This window comes from Vicugna pacos, chromosome 30 (genome assembly GCF_048564905.1).
Source record: "Vicugna pacos chromosome 30, VicPac4, whole genome shotgun sequence".
NCBI lineage: Eukaryota > Metazoa > Chordata > Mammalia > Artiodactyla > Camelidae > Vicugna > Vicugna pacos.
Window position 1 is genome coordinate 28009099 of NC_133016.1, and position 21810 is coordinate 28030908.

At 41.1% G+C, this 21810-nt stretch overlaps 1 protein-coding gene across 1 annotated transcript in view; it reads right to left on the reverse strand.

The window, feature by feature from the left end:
- LOC140690314 (trafficking protein particle complex subunit 9-like) overlaps window positions 1-21810 on the reverse strand; it is a 329996-nt gene that overhangs the window by 290119 nt on the left and 18067 nt on the right. The window contains exons 1-8 of the mRNA XM_072952012.1: window positions 15282-15551; window positions 14932-15084; window positions 14272-14395; window positions 9642-9701; window positions 9386-9543; window positions 8987-9107; window positions 3781-3890; window positions 2317-2440 (exon numbers count right to left, since the gene is read on the reverse strand). Coding sequence (XP_072808113.1) covers window positions 2317-2440; window positions 3781-3836 — 180 coding nt within the window. The 5' untranslated portion in view covers window positions 3837-3890; window positions 8987-9107; window positions 9386-9543; ... (2 more) ...; window positions 14932-15084; window positions 15282-15551. Of the gene's footprint in view, window positions 1-2316; window positions 2441-3780; window positions 3891-8986; window positions 9108-9385; window positions 9544-9641; window positions 9702-14271; window positions 14396-14931; window positions 15085-15281 lie in introns of the transcript that reaches the window.

Consider the following 21810-nt stretch of genomic DNA (forward strand, 5'->3'; position numbering starts at 1 on the left):
TTCAGCATCTATTCCCTCCAGTCTCTCAGGAACAAGGCCGTTTGGGCCACTGTATGACTTCCGGCTCCCGGAAACATCAGTGCTCATGCTGGTCTTGCCTGTGCATCCGGCCCGCTGCTCAGAGGCTCTTCCTCCCCTGCAGGAGTACATTTCCACTCTCCGCAGGGACACCTCCTCAGGGGAGCCCTCTTCTCGCTCTCAGCACGGCAGGGCCACATCCCGAGCTGCCCCATTAGGACAGTGTGCGCCCAGGTCTGTTAATCAGACCAGCAGCATCAGAGCCAGGGATTATGCCCGGGCTACCCTGCAAAACTACTGCCCGCCACACAGTCCCCAGCCAGCAGGTCACCTGGAAGTCACAGCAAGTGCCCCACCCAATCCAGAAGCCTCTTCATTTGCCAGCATCGCTGATGACTGGTTTCCAAACTTTGGTCAGTTTCACACAAAACAGCACCTTCAACTGTGAAGCAGAGGGTTTCGCTTCTGCTCCCCATCCTTACTGGTAATGTCAAGGAAAACAAAGAGGCCTTTTCTCAACACTTTTATAATGACACCCTCCCACCCACAATATTCATATGCTCAAGAGCTTTGGATCCACGTGATTTTCTTTCCCTTATGATAAGCGGCTCAAAACACTGCGGGATTCCTTCTATTTAGAGGGTATTTGTACTCAGTTTATCGGCTTTAATCTGTTTTTGTCTCTCTTCAATATCCCTAGCAGTTGCCACCTCTTACTCCCTTCAGCAGCCTCCCTCCCAACATCTACTCTAGGAAATCAGCTGTGATGAGGGGCCCTGGGGCAGTCACAGACGATGCAACTAAGGCAAAGAGAGGGTCCATAATTTGCCCGAGAAGATCAGCTTCAACCCCCAACAATGTGTGTCACGTCCCTGTGTTTAACTCTTATGCTAAGCAAGATAACTTTTTGTAGATTTTGGTTATAAACAGATGAGGTATAAAAATACATACAAGGACACACATCTACTCTAAGATGCTCACTAACTCCACTATTTTGTTTCTACTTATTTCTATTAAAAAATATTAAGAACCTCTGCAGTCAGTATAGCAAAATGTTACTGGGCTTTAAATCCAGAATATAGAGGTGTTAAATGTGTCATTACTCATACTTATTTGTATGTTCACAATACAAAATTATTTGAAAGTCCCTCTCACCTCCCCCTACTCACTACTGGCTCTCACCTGAGCTCCCAGACCACACATCTAACAACCTTTCACTTTACCCACAGCTGAACTCATCAGATTTCCGCAGAACTCCCTCTGCAGCTTTCCCTCCTCAGAGCACAGAAGGACCATCATTTACCTCATTAATCCACCCAGAAACCTGGGCCTTACTCCATCCTACATTCACAGCCAGCCTTCATCCTTTCCTTTTTACCATCTAAACATGCCTTCAATATGTTCGCTTTTAAACACTGACCGTCCCACCGCTCAAGTGGAAGCCACCAACACTGCCCACCTGGACACATGAGTCTCCTACGTGGCCCCACAGCCACTCTCCCCTACTTGAGACAAATGGGACTTTGTCACTCCCGCGCTTTTTGGACTCTTTTCAGACCCACTCTTCTTAGAAGAAACTCCAAGTTCTTCACCAGGTGAAAGTCTTTGCCATGAAATTGTCACCTCAGGGAGGGCAGGACCCGCCCTCTCCCCTCGGCCCCGCCCTCTGGCAGAGCATCAGCTTGGGAGGACCTGCTGAGCTACACCAGCCTGTATTCTAAACCTGGTCTGTGTTCTTAGCAAACTGCTTCAATTATCCATACAATTCCAAGGTAAATTAGAAAGATTTTAGATGTTGAGCTAGACTATTGATTTTGGGATTTTACACTAGCAACCTGCAAGGACATGTTCTAAAGATTCTGTCTTCTTAAAACCACACCCAGGTTAAAGGAGTATTTGTGGAATGTCTTCGGAGGAAAAGGGAATGTACTTTTACAGGCTTTATGTTTTATAACATGAACAACCCGGACAGGGTCACAAATGGAACCGCCTCACAAGTGACAGAAGACAGGTGAGAGGCACAAAGCAACAGGTTGCAAAGATGGTAAGAGCAAACATGATTCTCCAACCCCCCCAAAAATTTTTGAAACAACCAAAAATTCTGAATTTTAAAAGTAAAAGAGTATCATATAGAGAAATGAAATAAATAATGCTCTTCATCAGGGTTTCAAGATCTCACTCCAGAGTTTTTAGCAGGCCATACTGAATCCTAGCACAGAAAAATCAAATGGACTTGTAGTGAGAAAGTTCCAGGAAAACTGCAGTAATTCCTCCACTTGTGTAAGGACATACACTCACCTGCTGAAGGTGAATGTAAACCGCATTCTGGATAAATTCGAAAGCTTCCAGGCTCCGCTTCTGGATGCCAAGGACATGGACAGCTTGGAAGCATGCTTCTAACTCAGTCATCGGCATTTTTACACTGCAGGGGAAACGGAGGCACCCAGTCAAGAGCAGAGATGTTCCTGTCGTGTCTCACAGGCCGTGCCTCGGGGATTCAGTGCCCTGCAGCAGCCCGGCCCCAGGCAAGGACCAGCAGCGTTTTCCACCCAAGCAGGAGGGGCACTGTGCTTGAGAAAGCCCATCTCCGATGGGGGCAAGAGGGGCTGGTGGGGTTCAGTGAACCTATAAATGCCCACAGAAATATGCCTGCATTCATTCAAGTGATGCAAACAACTGTAGCAGGCTATTTAACAAAATTTCAATTGTCAGTGGAAATTTTGCCATTCCTTTCCGCTTGTCCCCTGCACTCTGAGACAGGCTTAGGCTCTCTTACACCTGCAGCTCTGTGCAATAGTTGTGAAGTCATTTTACTTTACAGATACCACGGTTCTGCCCAGGGTGATATCCAGCCCAGAGAGGTGGCCCAGGCCAATTTAAAGCTATGTGGCTTGCGTGCGGGGGCAATTACAGGAGCTGGTTCTGGAGCCAGGCCCCTCCCCACCTCTGCTCCCCTCTCTCCCGAGGCCCCGCTGCCAAGCACTCAGGCTCCGTGATCTTATGTCCTACTCTTCTACTCTACTCCAAACCCTTTTCCTTTTGTTTTTTTCCCTAATTATTCCCAGCTGGAGTGATTTTTCAATCTCAATATCTGAAAAAAATTCCTGCAGCCGAAAAAGAGGTCTCCAGAGGTCAATGCCCATATGCTGGTTCCTGAAGAGAGCCCCTGGCTACGGAGACCCTCACCAACACTCACGGGGCATCAGAGATGTTGCAGGGTCGGCCACCCCCTACAAGAGTTTGCTGTCACCCCAATGCCTGCACAGCATCCCTGCTCACAAAATATAGTTGGTACACTTATCGGTTATTAAGAAGCAAAAATACAAAATTGCTCGTATTTCTTACTAATATTATCTATGAAGCTGGAAATGGAATTGTAATAAAATGTACAGTTTTTACCCTATGTTAAATCTGTTCCTTTGAGTTTAAACCTGTGCCCTGTTTCCTAGGCTCAGACTTGGTAGCTCTGCACCATTTGAAAAAGAAAGTTGCCTTTAGCCTGAAATCTGCAGGAAAGCCTATTCTCCTGGCCCTGATCTTTAAAAATGTTAGCTCATCTGCACTTCTGTAGAGATGGCAAGTTGCATAATAGAGAATAGCCTTTGTTTTTTTGGAGGTTTTACAGGGGTACCATGATTTGATCCACATGGACAGCTGCAAGAACAGCGGATTCAAAGGACAAACAATTCATAAAGCAAGAAGTATGCAACAACCAACCACAACCCCGCCCCTTTTTAGTATAAAAGGAGACTGAATTCTTACTTGGGGAAGATAGTTCTCCAGGACATCAGTCTGCCGTCTTCTGGGTCTGCCAGCATTGCAAGTGAAGTCACTATTCCTTGCTCCAACACCTCATCTCCCGGTTTATTGGCCTGTCATGTGGCGAGCAGAACGAGTTTGGACTCAGTAACAAAATGACTGCATTGGAGGTAGTATGTCTCCAATGTTTCCTCATTTCCAATATGTAACATGCACATCATTTATGATCTAGTGCAAATAATTCATCAAAGACAACCACAAAAAGAAAGTATACTCAGCTAGCTATCAACACTGAAGTCACAACCTGTCAATTTTATATGATGTTGAACAACACAATGGAAAAACCTAACATAGGGAGTTGATTCCACGGAAATAAAATTATTTCTACTCCTTCAATACTTTTTCTTTTCTTTTCTATTTTATTTTGTTTTGCTTATTGAAAGGAAAATAAAAGTCAAGTCATTTTATTTCACGTATTTTTGTTATAGCTACATTCTTTAAATACTACAAAGAGATTTAAACTGCAAAAAATTGTTCATATATTAGTATAAAGATATATACACAATCAATGGGGATTAGGAAAGGAATGGACATTTACTAAAAATCCACTGCAATCTTGTCTTTTACAAGCATATCCTGGAATATAAGCTGTATGATCCAGGGGGCTCCACCCCCATTCTCACTGTTGAGTCCCTTAGCAATCAACTACTAAGGCACCAGCATAGAACCATGTGATCAGTATTTTAGGAATAAATTAGGGAATTAGCACATTCAATTCTAAAACAAAAACCCTAAAATAAATACTGAACTTATTTACAGATAAAGAAAATTGGAACCAAAAAAGTAGTTATTTCCCCAAGGTCACAAAGCTAATAACTGGTAAAGACAAGATTTGAACTCATCTGCCTGATTCTAAAAACTAAGGTGGAAATCCCATTCGACTGGGGAGGGTCCAGCAGCGGAGCCTATCACCCTATCTTTGTTCAGATCTAGCCTTAGACAGCCTGAGACAGCACCCCATTCCTATGGAACTCGAGGGCAAATGATAACAATAAGGATTTTATATCCAGTAGTTTGTTAGGTCTCATTTATATAAAGTGTCAGCAGGTCAGCAGAAAAACTCTGGAAAATATGAGTGGGTCCAGAGCTTTCTGCTGATTAGTAACTCAGTCTCTCAGGACATAGTGACCTTCCCATGAGAGGCCTCATGGACATAAACTAAAGGCAGCTGAGCAATGAAAACTAACAAGAACCTGGAACTCAAGCAAGAAGGTTCCCTGCCATCCCCCACCCAGTTGCCTCTTCACCCGCGTGGACACGATGGCAGGAGACCCAGATTCTTGTCTAAGTTACATCATCATGGATTCTCATCCATAATAATGTATGACTCTATGCCGCCTTATGTCCATTAAAACTCAAATATGATAACACCAATATCTCAGCAGAATATCTATGTCTCCACTTCCTGTCTTCTAATAGGAGAATGTTTTTATGGACAAAAAGCAGAAATCCAATTTAAAAAACCATGCACGAAGCCAGGTGAAATTCTGCTTAAGAGACTGCTCTCACGCTGAGTAAATGAAAACTCAGAAAAAGTGGCCCTTCTCCCTCAGCAAATGGGAGGTAGCCTGATGTGTGTGTGTGTGTGTGTGCACGTGTGTGTGTGTGTAAATCAAATACAATGAATTCTGGGATGTGTACAGTTTTTTTAAGTCACTGTCATTTCATGGGAATGAGCCACCATTTAAATAATTTGAATCTAGTGTTCTGAGAGAGTCTCAGGCTCTTGGTGGAGGAGGTGAAAGGGGAGAGTGAAGGAGGAAAGAGGTACATGAAGCAAAGAAGTAAGAATACTGCCAGGGAAAGGCAAGACGTTAGTTTTGTTCTTCCTTGCACCACATACAAATTAGGGACTCGCTTTCTGCTGATGACTTATCGAGCACTGATTTGCAGGAGAAGAGGGGACAGCTCATTGCTCACTGAGCTTGTGACTGTACGTGGCATCTTATAGACACAAATCATTTACCCTGATCAAACACTCTAGCAGCAGGCTGTAATTCTTCTGTTTTGAGAGACAACAAAGCAGGAGTTCAAACAGGATGCATAACTTGACAAAAGTCAGAGGTCCAGTAAACTAAAGAGGATTAATTCAAACTCAGATCTGAATGCAGAGTCTGATCTTCCCACTCCCAGGACTGGAAAATCCTTAACACAGGCTCCCCAGCTCCCCTGCATTGTTCCTGGCACCAAGCATTTGCCATGGCAATGGTCACCATTTCTCACAGACACAGCGCTCTGTGCAGCAAATGACCTTGATCAGACCTTGATCATCTACCTGCCACACCCACCAGGCTTCACCATACAGGCAGGAAAGCTGGCTTTCAAGTGCATACAAAGCCATTCCTTGTCTAACCTGGGCTCTTCTGTGGTTTCTCCAGCCTAAAGGCAGCCATGAAACTGCTCACAGTTTGTACATGAGCCACACTACCTCTCTCCATCTGTCTCCCCACCTATACTACTTAGCTATGAACATTTTGAGAATCTTCGACACAAATTTTTAAAAACAAAAAAGAAAGGATTCTGGAACAACTACTTAATACTTACAATTTTAAATGACAAAATACAAAGTGAGTATTTACAAACCGAATCTTCCTTTCTAAATTTCAGTTTTAAGCGTTTAAAAATATAATAGCAAAAAATTTTCACTTACAAAATTGACAAAAACATAAACAATAATCTGGAATAAGTTAAAAAATAATGCCCATGTTCTAAATGGAGAAACTTCAGGGCTGTACTGAGGGGTAAAGTAAGAGGTGAGAATGTAGAGACATCAACAAATTGCATGGAGGAAAGCAGTTTTGTAAAGATGTAAGTTCTCATCAGAATAATTCAAAACTTACTGAAAACTCCCATGACAACTCCAATCTGATTTTTTTTAACTTGAACAAAATATTTTGGAATTCTTCAGGAATAATAAAATCATAATACTAGACAAGAAAATTTGGGATGGAAGAAAAGAATGAAAAAAATTCAGACTGCCAATTATTAAATAAATTTTTACAATATGTAAGTTATGGTGCTGGAGTAAGAAAGGCAGATTGACAGAAGGGAACCATGAGCTCAAAAAGAGACTCTAGTGTACACAAGTATTTTGTAAAGGTGGGATTTCAAATCAAAGAGAAAAGTATGACTTCAGTAATTGTCCTGAGACAATCAGACAATCACCTAGAAAGAATAAATACTATTCCTCTCATAAGGACCACAAGATAATTTACAGACAGTGATGTAAATATAAAAAAGTACTAATAACAGCAAATACAACACTTTGCTCTTATTAACTCAACTTACCCTTACATTAACAAGTACTATTATCATCTCCATCTTAGAGATTAAAAAAAACCTACAGAGGAGATTTATTCCAGTATAAGAAATTATTTTTAAGAATAATTTCAAAGATAAAACACATAAGGAATACATTTATTATCATAAGAATATTTTGAGACACTACCAAAATTAAAATCCTCCTAAACAAAATGAAAGGAAAGAAATGACAAGAAAAAGCTCTGTGATACATGTTGTTGAAGACAAGAAGTTAATGTTCATAACATACAAAGAGCTGTCACAAACCAACAAGAAGCTCCCCCACTTAAATGTGTGCAAAGGATAAAAGGAATCATTCATTTTAAAAAAATCAAATGGCTAATGAGTGAAAAATGCTCAATACCTCACTGGTCATCAAATGCAAACTAAAACAATGAAAAAGCACTTTTGCTCATCATATTGGCAAATATTTTTAAAAGATATTCTATCTAGTGTCCATCTGTGGGAGAAGAAACCATGAGCGACATTTTCAGAGGACGACATGTCAATGGATATGTAAACTCTGAAAAACGTACGTACACAATGACTCAACACCACTTCTAGGAATCGTTTCCTTTAGGAAAAAACAAATTAGGTCCAAAAAGATGTACCCATCAGGGCATTTACACAGCACTGTTTACAATGGTGGGAAGAAAAACTGAAGTGAAATCATATCCAGCAATAGAGAATTGGTTACATAAGTAATTGTGCATCTTTTCATTCCCCTATGGAAGGAATTTCTAGAGTTACTTGAATGGAGTCTGTGATGAATGTAAATGTCACATCCAGGGACTAAATTTCCAGAAGCCTTAACTAAGGGAATACTCATAAAAGATCACAGGAATGTCTGTACAAGAAGGATGCCAGTCAAATATCCTTTCTGACAGTGGAAAATGGAGAAAATTTAACTGTCCACCATCAAGACAATGATGCGGTAAATCACGACGAGCTGCGAGCAATGAGGGAGCCAGCATTTCGCCGTGGTCCAGGGCCTTGTCCACAGCATTCTCTCACCAAAGGTGTGCGTGGGAAAGAGACCACACCCGCAAATCAGGAGACCCCTCCACTCTATCTGAAAGGACCGGGTGAGTCTGGAGTGGGAGGACGTCTATGATATACACCTGAGTGATTAAAGCGAGCTGCAGAAAAACATATAGTATGGTCTCATTTTTAAATAAAGCATATATACACACACGTATACATGGAATTCTCATATGTGTGTATATATGTATGTCATAGGCATAAAGGTCATGAAATATATATATCAAATTTTCAACAGTTTTTACTCTTCGGAAATAAGGGGAAGGGAGGTAGGGCCTTCCTGTACCACCACAGTTCTCTTTTCAGTATTTCAGTTAAGTATACTTGGAATTTAAAAGTTTATTTAAGTCCGAAGTAAAATTGACAATGCCTCCACAAGACAGAATGCTATACTGGTCATCAAAAATCATGCCAGAGGAGATAGAATATTGTAGAAAAACATATAAAAAGCCGAATGTAAAATGGAGGTGTCCACACAGTAAACAGTTACAGAGTGCTCTCTGGTTTTTTATGACAGAGGTGATCCACACTGATGAAAATATACGTTAACGTGTTAATTATTATCTTTGAATAGCGGGACAAGGATAGCCTTTTTTGCCCCCTTTTTCAGAGTTATTATTTTAAATGCACATTCTTTTTCATCTGAAAAAAGCATTTTTGGGTGTGTAGTACTATGCATTGGAGAATAATACAAGAATACTTAGAGAAACAAGTAACTAGGAGACAAAGCAGCAGCATCACACAATGTAGGACGGGCGATCCTGATTAACACCACGCAGTTACATAAGGACCCACAAAGTGAGAGCACCTGCTGTAACAGGGCGTGGCCCCCTTCTATTTGTCAGCAGTGTCTTCAGGGCTGAGGCAGTTCTGAGCACGGCCAGTGTCAGTGCTGGTGTCTTGATTGATGCTACTGGGGGTGAGGGCACCTGCAAGCCGAGAGGAAGAACAGAAATCATCCTCTGCCTTTTCTGTCTTGTTTCTTTGTTACTTTAAAAGAGAGCCATATATAAGATAAACCGTGTATCTCCCCAAATGAAATTTCAGTAATGAAACCGTTTTTAAAGACTTCACAGCTTATATTCTGCCTATAACTGTCTTTTCAACAAAGATCATATTTATTAAATGTTAATTAACTCAGTTAATTAACTCCCTGTTGAAACATTCTAGTAAAGAACATGAAATGCAGTATGTAAAAGAACCACACCTGCAGTGACTAGCTCAGCTGTCTTGACGGCAGTGCAGTCAGCCCCCACCATCACGTGGCCCTGAGCTCCTGATGCTGGTAAGAGATTACGCTGCCGCCTCAGATGGAGAGAAACGGTGAAAGCATTTCTTGAACCCTACAGCACTGACAAAACATAACTGACAAATCCCAGGCCGCTTTGAGGCTCTCATTTTCTGTTTCTGGCCAACCCCCATCAATGAGCAGAACCACCCAATCCCCGAGCCATGGGACTCACGTGGGAAGCAGTTTTGGAGAAATTTCCAGGTATAGAATGTAACCAACTATACATAGAACTCTGAAAAAGAAAAGATGCCATACTCTGATTTTGGAAGACACTCAAAATATTCTCCTAAGCCTTAGTAGCTGGAAAGGCTGGGCTTCTCCTAAGTCACTTATTTATTTCACAGCCAGTAAGCATCTCCCTCAAATCCTGCTTCCCTGTGTCTGCTGGGAGCTTGAAGCACACTGCTGCTGTCGATCTTATAAGTCACATGGCAGAGACATGTGTCTCACGCCTGCAATCCTCACACAGGCTCGCCTCCTAGCCTCACTGTCTGAACTGGGCCCCATTTTCTCACCTGTTTATTTGGTATCTGTTCTTCTGTAAGCTACCTGAAATGCGTTTTGGAACATGTCAGAAGAAGCAGTGGGTTGAGAAATGGACAGATTGAGAGGTGAGAGATGGGCAGACAGAGAGAGAGACTCCAAGAAAAGGGGAACAAATAAAATTTCCTATACAAAACCCTCTTCTAATCAGGGAAGGAAACCACCACGGAAAAGTGTGAAGAGGCAGGTAGCTTAGGACTGTTTCCTGGATTCCATGAAAAGTAATACCAAGAGATGAGAGGGTAGAACTTTAAATAGTAAAAGAAAAAAAGCACGCATGCTTGAAAAATATATCTACAATATGTACTTTCTAAAGAATAGACTGAAATCAGCAGGGCCCAATAACACTACACTTGGGTATTTACAGAAGTGAGAATCCCATCTCCAAACCACAAGGCATCCCTTCAGAGCACTGACAGTCTACATGGGGCGGTCATAAAGCCATCACCGCAAAAGCTATGCTACCCTGCACTTACGAGGAATGAGCAGCTGTGCTCAGGCTGCCCATGCGCATCATTTACACCCCACAGCACCTCTACGGGGGGGACGCCTAGCGAGCCCCGTCTCTGCAGGACAGAAAACCAGTTCTGGAGAGGCTAAGCCGACTTACCAGTTCTCCATCTCACAGGACTGGTCTCTCCAGAGCAGGACACGAACTCGGACCCACGATTGTAACCATGGTACTACAGTGCTTTGTGTGCTGTTTGTGTGTATAATACATTTGTTTCTATCATGAAAGGTTATTTAATAAATGATCGGTTGTCTTGTCTATCTCATTAGCTCACAATCAATCTTTATACTGTTGAATTGTACTCTTTTCCCCTGAAGAAAGGAACGGAAACAGCGGGGGTCAGAAAGAGGTGGGGCTCCATTCTTTATCTGGGATCTCATCTCATCGAAGTCTCCAAACAGGGAAAAGGAGCAAATGTTCTCTTTATCTTTTAAAGAGAGGGCTCCAGTGATGGTGACTTATTCAATTACAAAATCAAGGCTGGGGAAAGGGCACATGCAGCAACTAGAGCAGTATCAGCTGTAGGAAGGTCAAAAGTGCTCACGGGAGGGCTCAGGGGGCAGCCTCATTTAATTTCAATCAATAAAACAATAACAAACTCTAAAAATACTGGCCTACAATGGATTAGCTCTTTCTTGACATCTAGCAAGTTTCCACAGCCCACATGTAACATTATCGGGAACCAGTGAAAGGAAGAGTCCACAGACAAGGAAAATCAATGCCACAGGCAGGCTGAAACCCAGGCTGGAGTTTAGGAAGAGAAAGGGCATAGTTAAGAACTGGGGAAAGGCTGGGGAAAAAAATCATCACAAGGACTCTCAAGCATCATCCAACAATCATATAATCATTCATTCAAGAGAGAGTTACTGAGGTCGTATTCTGTGCAAGATTGTACAGCGGGTGAAGCAAGAGCGCAGCGTCCATGGTGGCAGCAAGTTGCGGGGCTCAAATACACTTCTGATCCCGGTACCTTGCACACTTGTCCTCAATATAAAGGCAAAGATAATTAAAGTAAAATAATACTCTGTAAACTCAAAGCATTGTTGAAAAAAAAAGTTAAAGAAGACCTAAATACCAGGACAGACACTCCACACACATTCCCCTATCAAAAGAAAGTGCTCTTGGAATGGCAGTGCTCCCCAGAGCGATCCGTATATTCAACGTGGTCTCGATCACAATCCCAGCGGGCTCCTCTGCAGAAACTGACTATCTGCTGCTACAATTCATATGGGAATTCGAGGATCTCAGTAACCAATACGTACTTGAAAAAGAAAAATTTGAGAGGACTTATAATTCTCAATTTCAAACCTTACAACTGTATCTCCAGGTGAGATTAGAGGCCATTGTGAAGTTATTACTGTGTTAATCCTTATTTACTAAATTCTCTACAATGAATATTACTGTTACAATAAGAAAAATAAAAAGTAAGTTATCCTTTAAAACATGCACACCGATTCATTCATTGGGAAAAAATTATTCTATCAATTAAGAGATAAATATCTATTGAAAAAGGACAACTTAAAAACAAGAGTGCATTTGCATTTTTCATAAATTGAAAACTGAAAAGCACAAAGACGTCAAGTTTCTAGGGAGACCAATGCAACATATTAATAGTTATTTTCAGAAATTCTAATTTAACAATAAAAACTCTGGAAAGGGAAAATCGTGACTGAGAGCCAACTGCAAACACATGGAGAGCAAAGGCCTAGAAATCACAGTTCCTTTAACTCTGCTCCTAACACAATAGGAGAGGAAATTCCTCACTGAGGGGACAGTGGAATCCCATGCATAAGACAGGATACACAGTACAAACTGCACTAGAATTGGGGGTGATTTCCATAGAAGAATTCTAAAGTTACAAAATTGCTGAAAAACTTTTAAAACACTGACAGAAAGATTAAAACACACAGTCATATATATTATATAGAAACATATGTAGTCTGCTCCCATGTTGCATTTAAATACAAATATATTTGTTCATTTATGGGCACTTATGACTTTATCCCTGGTAGAATATTTCAACTAAAACAAATAATCAATATAACACTCCTTTTGTCAAATCTACTTGATAAGTTACTCTGCTATGTAAACATAATGTGTCTAAGATAGATCTAAAATTAGTGAAAAAGAGCTTTGTATGGCTTCTTGAACTATTCTCAAAATTCAAAGCTTAATTTTAAAACAGATCTGAACAGTAATTCTATATTACCTTTCCCGTCGTGAAATGAACAACACAGTCTGTTGTCAAAATTCTGTCCTTACAATGATTCACGAGCACCGTATCCTCACAAAACTGCTGGACAGCAAGGCACTATCCAGACACTGTGACCCAACAAATGAAACACAATGAAGACAGTGACCCTATTCTGGAGGGTTTATAGTCTGTGTCAACACCAGGGTTTTATCTGATTGGTTTGATTTGTTGGCAAAATAAAATCAATCAAGTACTTTCTTCTTTGAGCATTCTATAAGTCATGACTCTGCTGTTAGTGTCATGAGCAGGAAAGACTTAAGCATGACTTGATTAGATCAACTAGCAACAATCATCACTGGAGAGTGAGTAATAAAGAAGTTAACTGATAGCAATGCTTCTCCCTACATGAGACCTAAAATAAATCGACACTGATATCCGAAAAGAAAATGAGAATTTGAGGTCCCCAATAAGAAAAAAATCTAACAAGAAATCAAAAAAGTAAAGATTTTTTCATTAACGTTTCCTGGAAAGATTGGAGCATGGTGGTGTTGAGCTCAGATGCTAGGGAAAAACATGAGGGTCTGAATTCCCACAGCACTGGGTAGCTTTGACACTAATATGTCAGTCAAATTCTCTGCATCTCAGTCTCCGATGCATAGACTGGGGACAACAACCGCACCCATCTCCTAGAACGGTCCTAAGAATTAAGTTATTTTATATATACAAGTTTTAATAAAATACATCAGATATTAAATATTACCCCAAAAGCACAAGGAAAAATGAAAACAGAGATAAATTGGAGTTCATTAAACTTTAAAACTTTGCTTCAAAAGACACCATCCAGAAAGTGAAAAAACAACACTCAGGAGAAAATTTTTTCAAATCATTTATCTGATAAGGAATTTGTGTATCAAAAAAAAATTCCACAGCTCAACAATAAAAAGGCAACTCAATTAAAAAATGAAAAAAGAATCTGAAAAGATATTTTTCAAGGAAAATATACAAATGGCCAATAAGCACAATGAAACGGTGTTCAATAACATTAGCTCTAAAGGAAATCAAGTCAAAACAACTAGGAGAAACCGCTTCACATTCACTACAATAGGTTAAAATCAAAAAAAGATTAACAAGCACTAATGAGGACACAGAGGAAGCAGAGCCCGCAGCCATTGCTGGTGAGGATGTAACACAGCGTGACCACTTTGGAAAACATCCTGGCACGTCCTCAGAGAGTTGAACATTTGGCTTCTGAATGATCCAGCAATTCTGCTTCCTGGGCACACAAGTAAGAGAACTGAAAACAAATGTTAACATAAAAACTCCTACAGGAATATTCACCATTACTTTTCGCCATTAATTTTCAGAGCCAAAAAACAGAAACAACCCAAATGACTATCACGTGATGAATGGGTAAATAAAGGGGCCCAGCCATACAGTGAAATATTATTCAGCAATAGCAAAGCATAGAGTACTGACTCAGGCCACAACATGGACAAACATTGAAAACGTTACTCAGTGTGAAAGAAGTCAGTCAAAATAGACGGTTCCACTTACATGAAGTGACTCGATTTGCATGAAATGTTCAGCACAGGCAAATCCACAGAGACAGAAGAGTGGCTCCCTGGGGCTTGGGGAGGATGGGGAAGTTGATAATGTCTGCTTATGCGTACTGGGTTTCCTGTTGGGGGGAAGAAAATATTCTAAGATTGACTGGGATGCACATTTCTGGGCATAGAGTAAAATCCGCTGTACATTTTAATGGGTGATTTGTATTAAAACTGTTAAGAACAAAAGCACCTCGGATTAGTACCTTCCATAGTAAATGCAAATTGCTAACATTTATTACAGGAAGAAGAAACTGCCCTCAGCATGAAAGCAGGAGATCAGCAAATATTAGTTAACCGAAATTGGACAAGAGCATTTCACTTGAAACTGTTGCTGAGTGTACAAGAAATATTCAGACATGACAAGGAAAATCAGTTTGACATCACGAAGAAGCATTCTGCTTCAAATGCAAATCAAGGATTCGGCAAGCCCAGCTGCTACAAATGACCAGAGAAGAAACCTGGTTCTTAAAACAAGCACCAGAGCCAACAAGGAAATGGTGGTGAGGAAAGCAGGCGGCCTAAAATCTGGAACAGTGTGCTACAAATAATTTCTCCACTGAAAATTCAAAAATAAAATGAAAGTGATGTAATGCTGTGTTGAACTCACGTGAATGGGCTTCCTGCAGTGCTTGACAGTTCTGTAACCCCGAATGACTCAGGAGAATCAGCATGGCTCCTGGGAGTCCCCAAGTAACTGCCCATCAGCACGCTGACCACCATCACATCTGCCAGGGTTGAATTGCAGAGAAGAGAGCAACCTCTGAAAGGCACAGGGAATGTTGACAAGGGAATAAAAGGCTGCGGTCAATCCTGGGACAGAGGCCCTGTGAGCAGAGGCCAGAAGGCTGCAGGTGAACTGGAGTGGCCCTGGGGCAGGAAGGGACCACAGGGGAGCATATCTCAATTATCTCCTCTCTCTCCCTCGGGTAGGAGGGATAAAGCCTGCATCCTTCTCACCTGGAACTGTGGGTTCTGGCTGGCGGAAGTCTTACCGACACGGAATGAATTTCTCAAGACTGCGGAAAAAGGAAAGAAAGCGAGAGGGATTAGGGAGCCAAATCCACGAGTCTCTCAAATGCTCCCATATTTATTGTGTATAATCAAAGTAAAAAGTCAATAACAGTTGTGAGATAGTAGGCAGGAACTTGGGGAAAGAAGGGATGAGACAGAGATTGTAGACTCCACCATGAGTACTAAGGCTTAGTTTACCTTTAGGGAAGTCATGGGCTGAGGGGAACAAGATACATTTTTTAGACATGTTCATTACAAAGCAGACCACCAGACCAGCCTGGTCCCTGTTTTGGGGATAATAGACTATCTAACACCACGCAGGCCTGGCGTTTATAGCTGAGGGCCTGGGTCATTGCTCTGCAATAAGCAGTGTGCTATCTATAACCTCAAATATGCAAGCAAGGCATTGTCTCTGCTTTTTATGGCAAGGAGACAGGAGTGAGGATGCACAGGTGTTTGCTTTAAAGCAGTTAATAAGCACATTTTTTTTCTTAAAGTTGACAGGCGGCTGCGATGTGTTACAACTTGTTAACTCAATCATGGGCTCCCACATGGAACCATTATGGAGGACATCCTAGGATGAAAAATCCTGGCTCTGGATCTTTTCCTGCCAGCTTCGGCCACTCCAGCAGGGTCTAGACACATCCCTGAATAACGATCCCACAGAACCACCTAAACTCTTAACTCCTGGTGCTTGAAACTTAATTTTAGCTCTACACAACTTAATGTAGAAAAGTTTCAGAAATAAAAGATATTATATTCTTTTTATATCTCATCATAAGACTGATTTTTCTGATTGCTCTAAGCTGCTTCTACATGGTAAAGCACCTAATTCTGCAGGTGAATTCAGTACTTTCCTTTGGGCATAACTAGACAGTCTGGGCTGTCTGACTTCTATTAGTCAAATACCAATACACTCAATTGATTTCTTTGTTCATCAATTTCAGCCTGGAGGTGAGGGTCTATCACTATTTTCCTCAGCCCACCCTCTACTCTTTTCTCATCAGCATCTCAGGCCTCCTGAAAACAAAACAAAGCATTTGTTTCCCTTCATCTACACTTTCCACAAAGGCAACAGGAATCATCATGCCTAGAGAATGAATTCAACACAAATGTTAAAACAAAAATCTATAAACCTGAAGCAACTCCATCTCTGACTCATGATACACAATGACATGAGAGTAAGTGTGTCAGGTACAAAGCATGCGTGAGCCTGACCACCTCATTTCTATTCTTCAAAGGAAGGAAGGTTTTCGTATTTTTTATTATCATTCTTTGTCATTGTTTCTGATTAAGCCAAAAAATTTTTTATGAAATAATTAAGCACTGCAATAACAGATTTTCGCTGTATCAATTACAGAAGGAATTCAGAGGGGATAGGAAAACCCACCTCTGTAAAAAATGCAAAATTCCTTCCCCTGTTAAGAACACGAATACAAAATGCAACAGAATTCAAATTCTTGTGGAGAGGACAAAAGCCACAGAATCAAAGCAAAGTCATTATTATGACTCAATCCAAAATTCACTGGACAAACATGCTCAATGCATTCAAATAATTTTTAAGGCACACTGCAAACCATTCACTTAATTATCTACAGGCTAGAGGAAGAATTTCCCTCTATAACAGACAACATAAATCAATAGGTTGCCCCACCAAACAAGGAACAAACATCAGGTTTTTTGCAGTTCTGATAAATCAGCAAGTTTTAAAGATCAAAATCCAGAAATTTTAAACATTCATTCACACCAGAATGAATCAAGCACTTAAAAAAAATAAATAACCCAAAGAAACTAAACACATTGATCACGTACCTGGATCAATGAGAAATTCTTGTACAGCTGGAAAAAAAGAACAGTCTATAGACTTATACTTGAAAAATAAAACTACTTTTAAAGATAACTGCTAAAACACATTTCATCATTCATGTTGCCTTGAAAAATCTGAGGCACTTGTCTCTGATCAGAAAAGCAATTCTGAGTATTAGTATGTTACAATTCAGTGCCAGTTTGCTTTAGAAGAAAAAAGAAAAGCTGCTGTTTCTCATCTTGCACAAAGTTTAAAGAACCTCCCTGCCTCTATCTCCTCCCATTTTCTAAGCTCATGCTCCCCAACCCTTCTGAAACAATTATGAGAACCTCTTATTCCCACCAATATGCCAAATCACAAAAGAGTATCAATTTATTTGTGTTAATATATACCTACACCTTGAACTGGAGGAGAAAGATTTCAGAAGGCTATATGGAACTTATTGCTACATTCCTGAAATCACACACATACACGTTCACAGAGACACAGACATATACAAACTGAATTACTGGGCACTTCACAAGCTAAGGACTTACAAATTCTAGAAGATAACTTTGTAGTTAGTTTAAAATACAAAACGGTCAGCTTTTGAAAGCCTTGAACATTGCAAAATCATCCAAATATCAATGAGATCCAATTAGCCTTCTCTGTAGAATGTAATTCCCCATGATGGCAAAGCAGACCCTAAGAAGTAGTGGATCCAAGACTCGTGTTTTTCACTAGCTATGATCGTTTTAAAACATGTAAACAGATTTAGAAAGGTATGTCCCTATGACATTTATTCTTATTGAGATGGCATATGTATTCAATTGTCTATGCAGAAAATAGGACCCATGATGGTGTTTAAGAAATATTTTGTGTATTGAAATATTTATTTTTAAGTGCAGACAAGGAGGGTGGGTATTACTCCATTGTAGAGCACCTGTTGTGCACGCACATGTTCCTGGCTTCAATCCCCAGTACCTTCATGAAAATAAATAAATACAAGTGCTTACTTAAAAATAAGAATAAATTTATATAAAAAAAGAAATGCAGACTAAAAACCACTGCAATCTAGGAGCCACAATTATAATAAAAAACAAGTGTTTCTATCAAATATTGACTATACGCCAATCACAGAGACAACCACAAATCACACCTGACAACCATCACGTGTGATTCTCAGCAATCCTACTAAGTAGACACGGATGAGAAACCCGGCTCTGCGGATGAGGAGACGGAGCTCGGAGGAGCCGGGGACACTGACCGTCCTGCTCCCCGTGACACCGCATCAGCCCAGGGCAAGCGCTGACAGAGCTGCACTGAGGGGACACCCAGCTGCATGGAACCATGGGGGATTGGGGAGTCCTAGAAAATACTCAAAAGTGTTCAATGAAAAACCATCTCAAATATATTACTCTGTGCCCCATCCTCTAAACACAGAACATGTCTGGGACCTTTTTGATGCCTCCGTGTCCTTTCTGCCATCATCAGTTACGTGCCCTCTCAGCGCGACCAGTCATGAACTGGACCCCATACGAAGTGCACTCAGATGGAAGAGCTTTAAAAGCTGTTTTATGAAGTTTGTAAGACTCTGTCTATTCCTCACACAGGCGGTCATCCAGCACTACTCACCGGTGCGGATGTACCACCTGAAATCACACCTTTCTGCTTTTTAAAATCCCTTCATGTAATACAGACTTTTAAACAGCAAAGAAGCAGCTCAACCACAGACAGTGGACAGCTTTTCACCAAATGGACTCGAACAGCACATCTGACAACCTGGAAGCCCTTGTCTTCTATTAAACCCACTTCCAGGTACTTCATCATTTTCGGATTGGTGGACTCGGCCTCTGAATGGCCTACTCAGAGAGATCCCATCCTCACATCCGGGGGTGGGAGAGGACCCTGCTGCTGGGAGAAATCAGTGAGGAAGGTGGACATCCTCCAGCCATTTCTGCACGGGTAGAAATGCCACATGCTCAGAAATTATACCGTCAGCAACCCTCGGCTCCCATGGACTGGTTTCACATTAAGCAAACTTATGACACACTGATGCAAGAAAACCAGAAATTTAATTTATTAATGTAACAGGAGATGTGAAACTACAAACCAGATTGAAATATCAGAGTTCAACCATGAGTACAGATTCTCCTCCACGGCCCAATCTCGGGCAGGCAGTCACATGGCAAGCGTGGACAGAAGCAGAGCAGGAAGGGTTTCTAGATTAACTCAATGGACTAAATTTCTGTTATAAGAACAGATCTACTGCCTGGAAAACAATTAATGCCAATCACGGGGCACACTCCATGGACAGTGGCTGAGACACGACTGTGAGCACCTGTATAACTCCACTTTCCCTGTCCTTTCTGGTCTAACTGATGCAGAGGTACAGAGATCCAGGGATGCAGATACCTGTAAACACCCAAAGCCCATCCCTGGGAGCCTGGAAACCAGATAGCCAGGATTTAAATCCCAGCTCTGCCACTTACTAGCTCTGTTACCTTGGCCAAATTACTTACCCTCTGTGTGCCTCAATTTCCACACTGTAAACCTGGGATAACAATCAAATCTTTCCTACTCACTTGTTGTGAAAATTGGAGGATTCATTTCTGTAAAACTCTCAGAAAAGAATGTAGCACATTTTTGGTGCCCAACAAATTTCAATTTAATAAGAAAGTGATTTACAAGTCTCCCATCTAATCATCTTCTGTGTTTCATGACTATTCTGAGTCCCAAAGGAAATCCTTATTTCCCCTCTTATAAACTCTTGAGGAGCACCCTTCTGTTTCAAGCCACCACCTGTTTAAACTGAGGGGGGATTCCCTCCTCCCCACTCCTCTGGTCCATGGGAGACTGCTTCTCCCTTCACACTCCTGACCACTGGCCCACGGCTAGCCCTCCTCACACTAACAGATTGAGGTGTGAGTCCGGGGAGACAAGCAGGGCATATGAAAGCTTTCCTTCCCCTCCAGTGTTGGCCACCCTTAGGAAGCAGCCGGGATGCTCAGTTCCATGGCAAGACAGTCCTGTGCATTATGGGTCAGAATCTCTCAAGGGAATGCTCGCTGTGGACCAGAGTTACCTGGGACTGCGTAAGTCTCTAATTCTGGGACATAGTGTCATGACACTCACTCTCCCACAGCCCTGAATTTCATGGAGAACGTGGCTTCATCAGTAATAAAGGAGACATTTATCGCCTGCCTGTTCTTCTTTGTCATCTCTCAGTTGGCTGCTGGACACAACATGTGTATAAGTATTGGGTCCCCTTAAGCCCCAACATATATGAAGTAACAAAAATTCTGTGGCTTAACATTGGTTCAGGGCGACTGTGTAACTGTCCTGACTCTGCTGATGCTAAATTATGTGTATAGGAACTATGGAACCTCCTCAAATATCTTTCATCATAAAACCAGCTTTTCTTATTTTCCTGTTTCTCACTAATTGCCAAAGACTATCAAATGATGGCTTCACACCAAACAGCAGTTAAGATTATGAGCCCTCTTGTCATACACACTGTGCTAAACACTTTACATAATTTCTAATTCTCACAATTCTACAAAGCAGAAATGAGTGTCCCCATCTCACAGACGAGGGAAAAACTCAGAACGAACTGACTCAGGATCACGTAGCTCAGTGGCAGCGCGTGCACACAAACCCAAGTCAAAACACCACACCCCTTTGTATATGTACCAAATCTCCTACCACCCATTGACACACAGCGGTGGGGATAATACTTAGGGAACTCAGTACACTTTTCAGCTTTAAGGTGCTCCAGAGGCCGCTTCTAGCTCTTTTATAAAATCCCGGCTCACTGGTTTCTAACACTGCAAGAAAAGTCCGATGTTGCAACTGTTTGCACAGGAAGTCTGAAATGCTCACAGCGAGATGATAGAATAAAACTAAGACATAAGCAGAATAATAGTTCCAGGTAGTCAGACATAATGGACATTGTGCTACCCTGAAGCATTAAGCAAAGGAATCAAAAAAAAAAAAAAAACGTTTAAGACTTCCTTTACAAACAGGAAAGTTAAGACTGTAAGAAGGTGCAACAGCGCCACCTATGGCTTAAAAGGCCTTCCTGGTTGCCTGGAAAGGTGCAACACAAAAATTGCCTGTGGATCAGAAACAAGAATCAGATAACTAAAAGCTTATGTAGTACATACTGCTCTCCTAGTCTTCATGTCTTGCACTGTAGCAAAAACCAACAGACCTGTACTAGGCCTATATTCATAAAAGTCATGTCTGTATTTTTCCAACAGGAGGTAATCTAAGTATCTTGCAAAATACTTCTCAAAGAGCCAGGAAATCATAGAAGTGTATTGAAATACAAAAACATTTATTTACATATTAAAACAGCATGAGCTTTTTTCTATTAAAAAAGCTGACATGTCAAATCAATGTTTTGATATTTTAAAACCTATTAAGAGTGCAGAAAAATAAATCAAAATTTTCTTTAATCACAAAAGAGAGAAGCTTATTCCCTGAAAATGATCAATGTGGATTTTTCTAAACTTAATGCTTCTGGTCAGAGTCCTACGAATTTAAATGTCTGAGTGTATAGTTACACGGCAGCATGAACACTGAGTTGTAACAATACACATTCTGTGTAAATAATCTTCAAGGTCGTCTGCTTAAGTCAATTTAACTAGTCCCTGTCTCAATAGAATGATACAGATTTCATTAAAA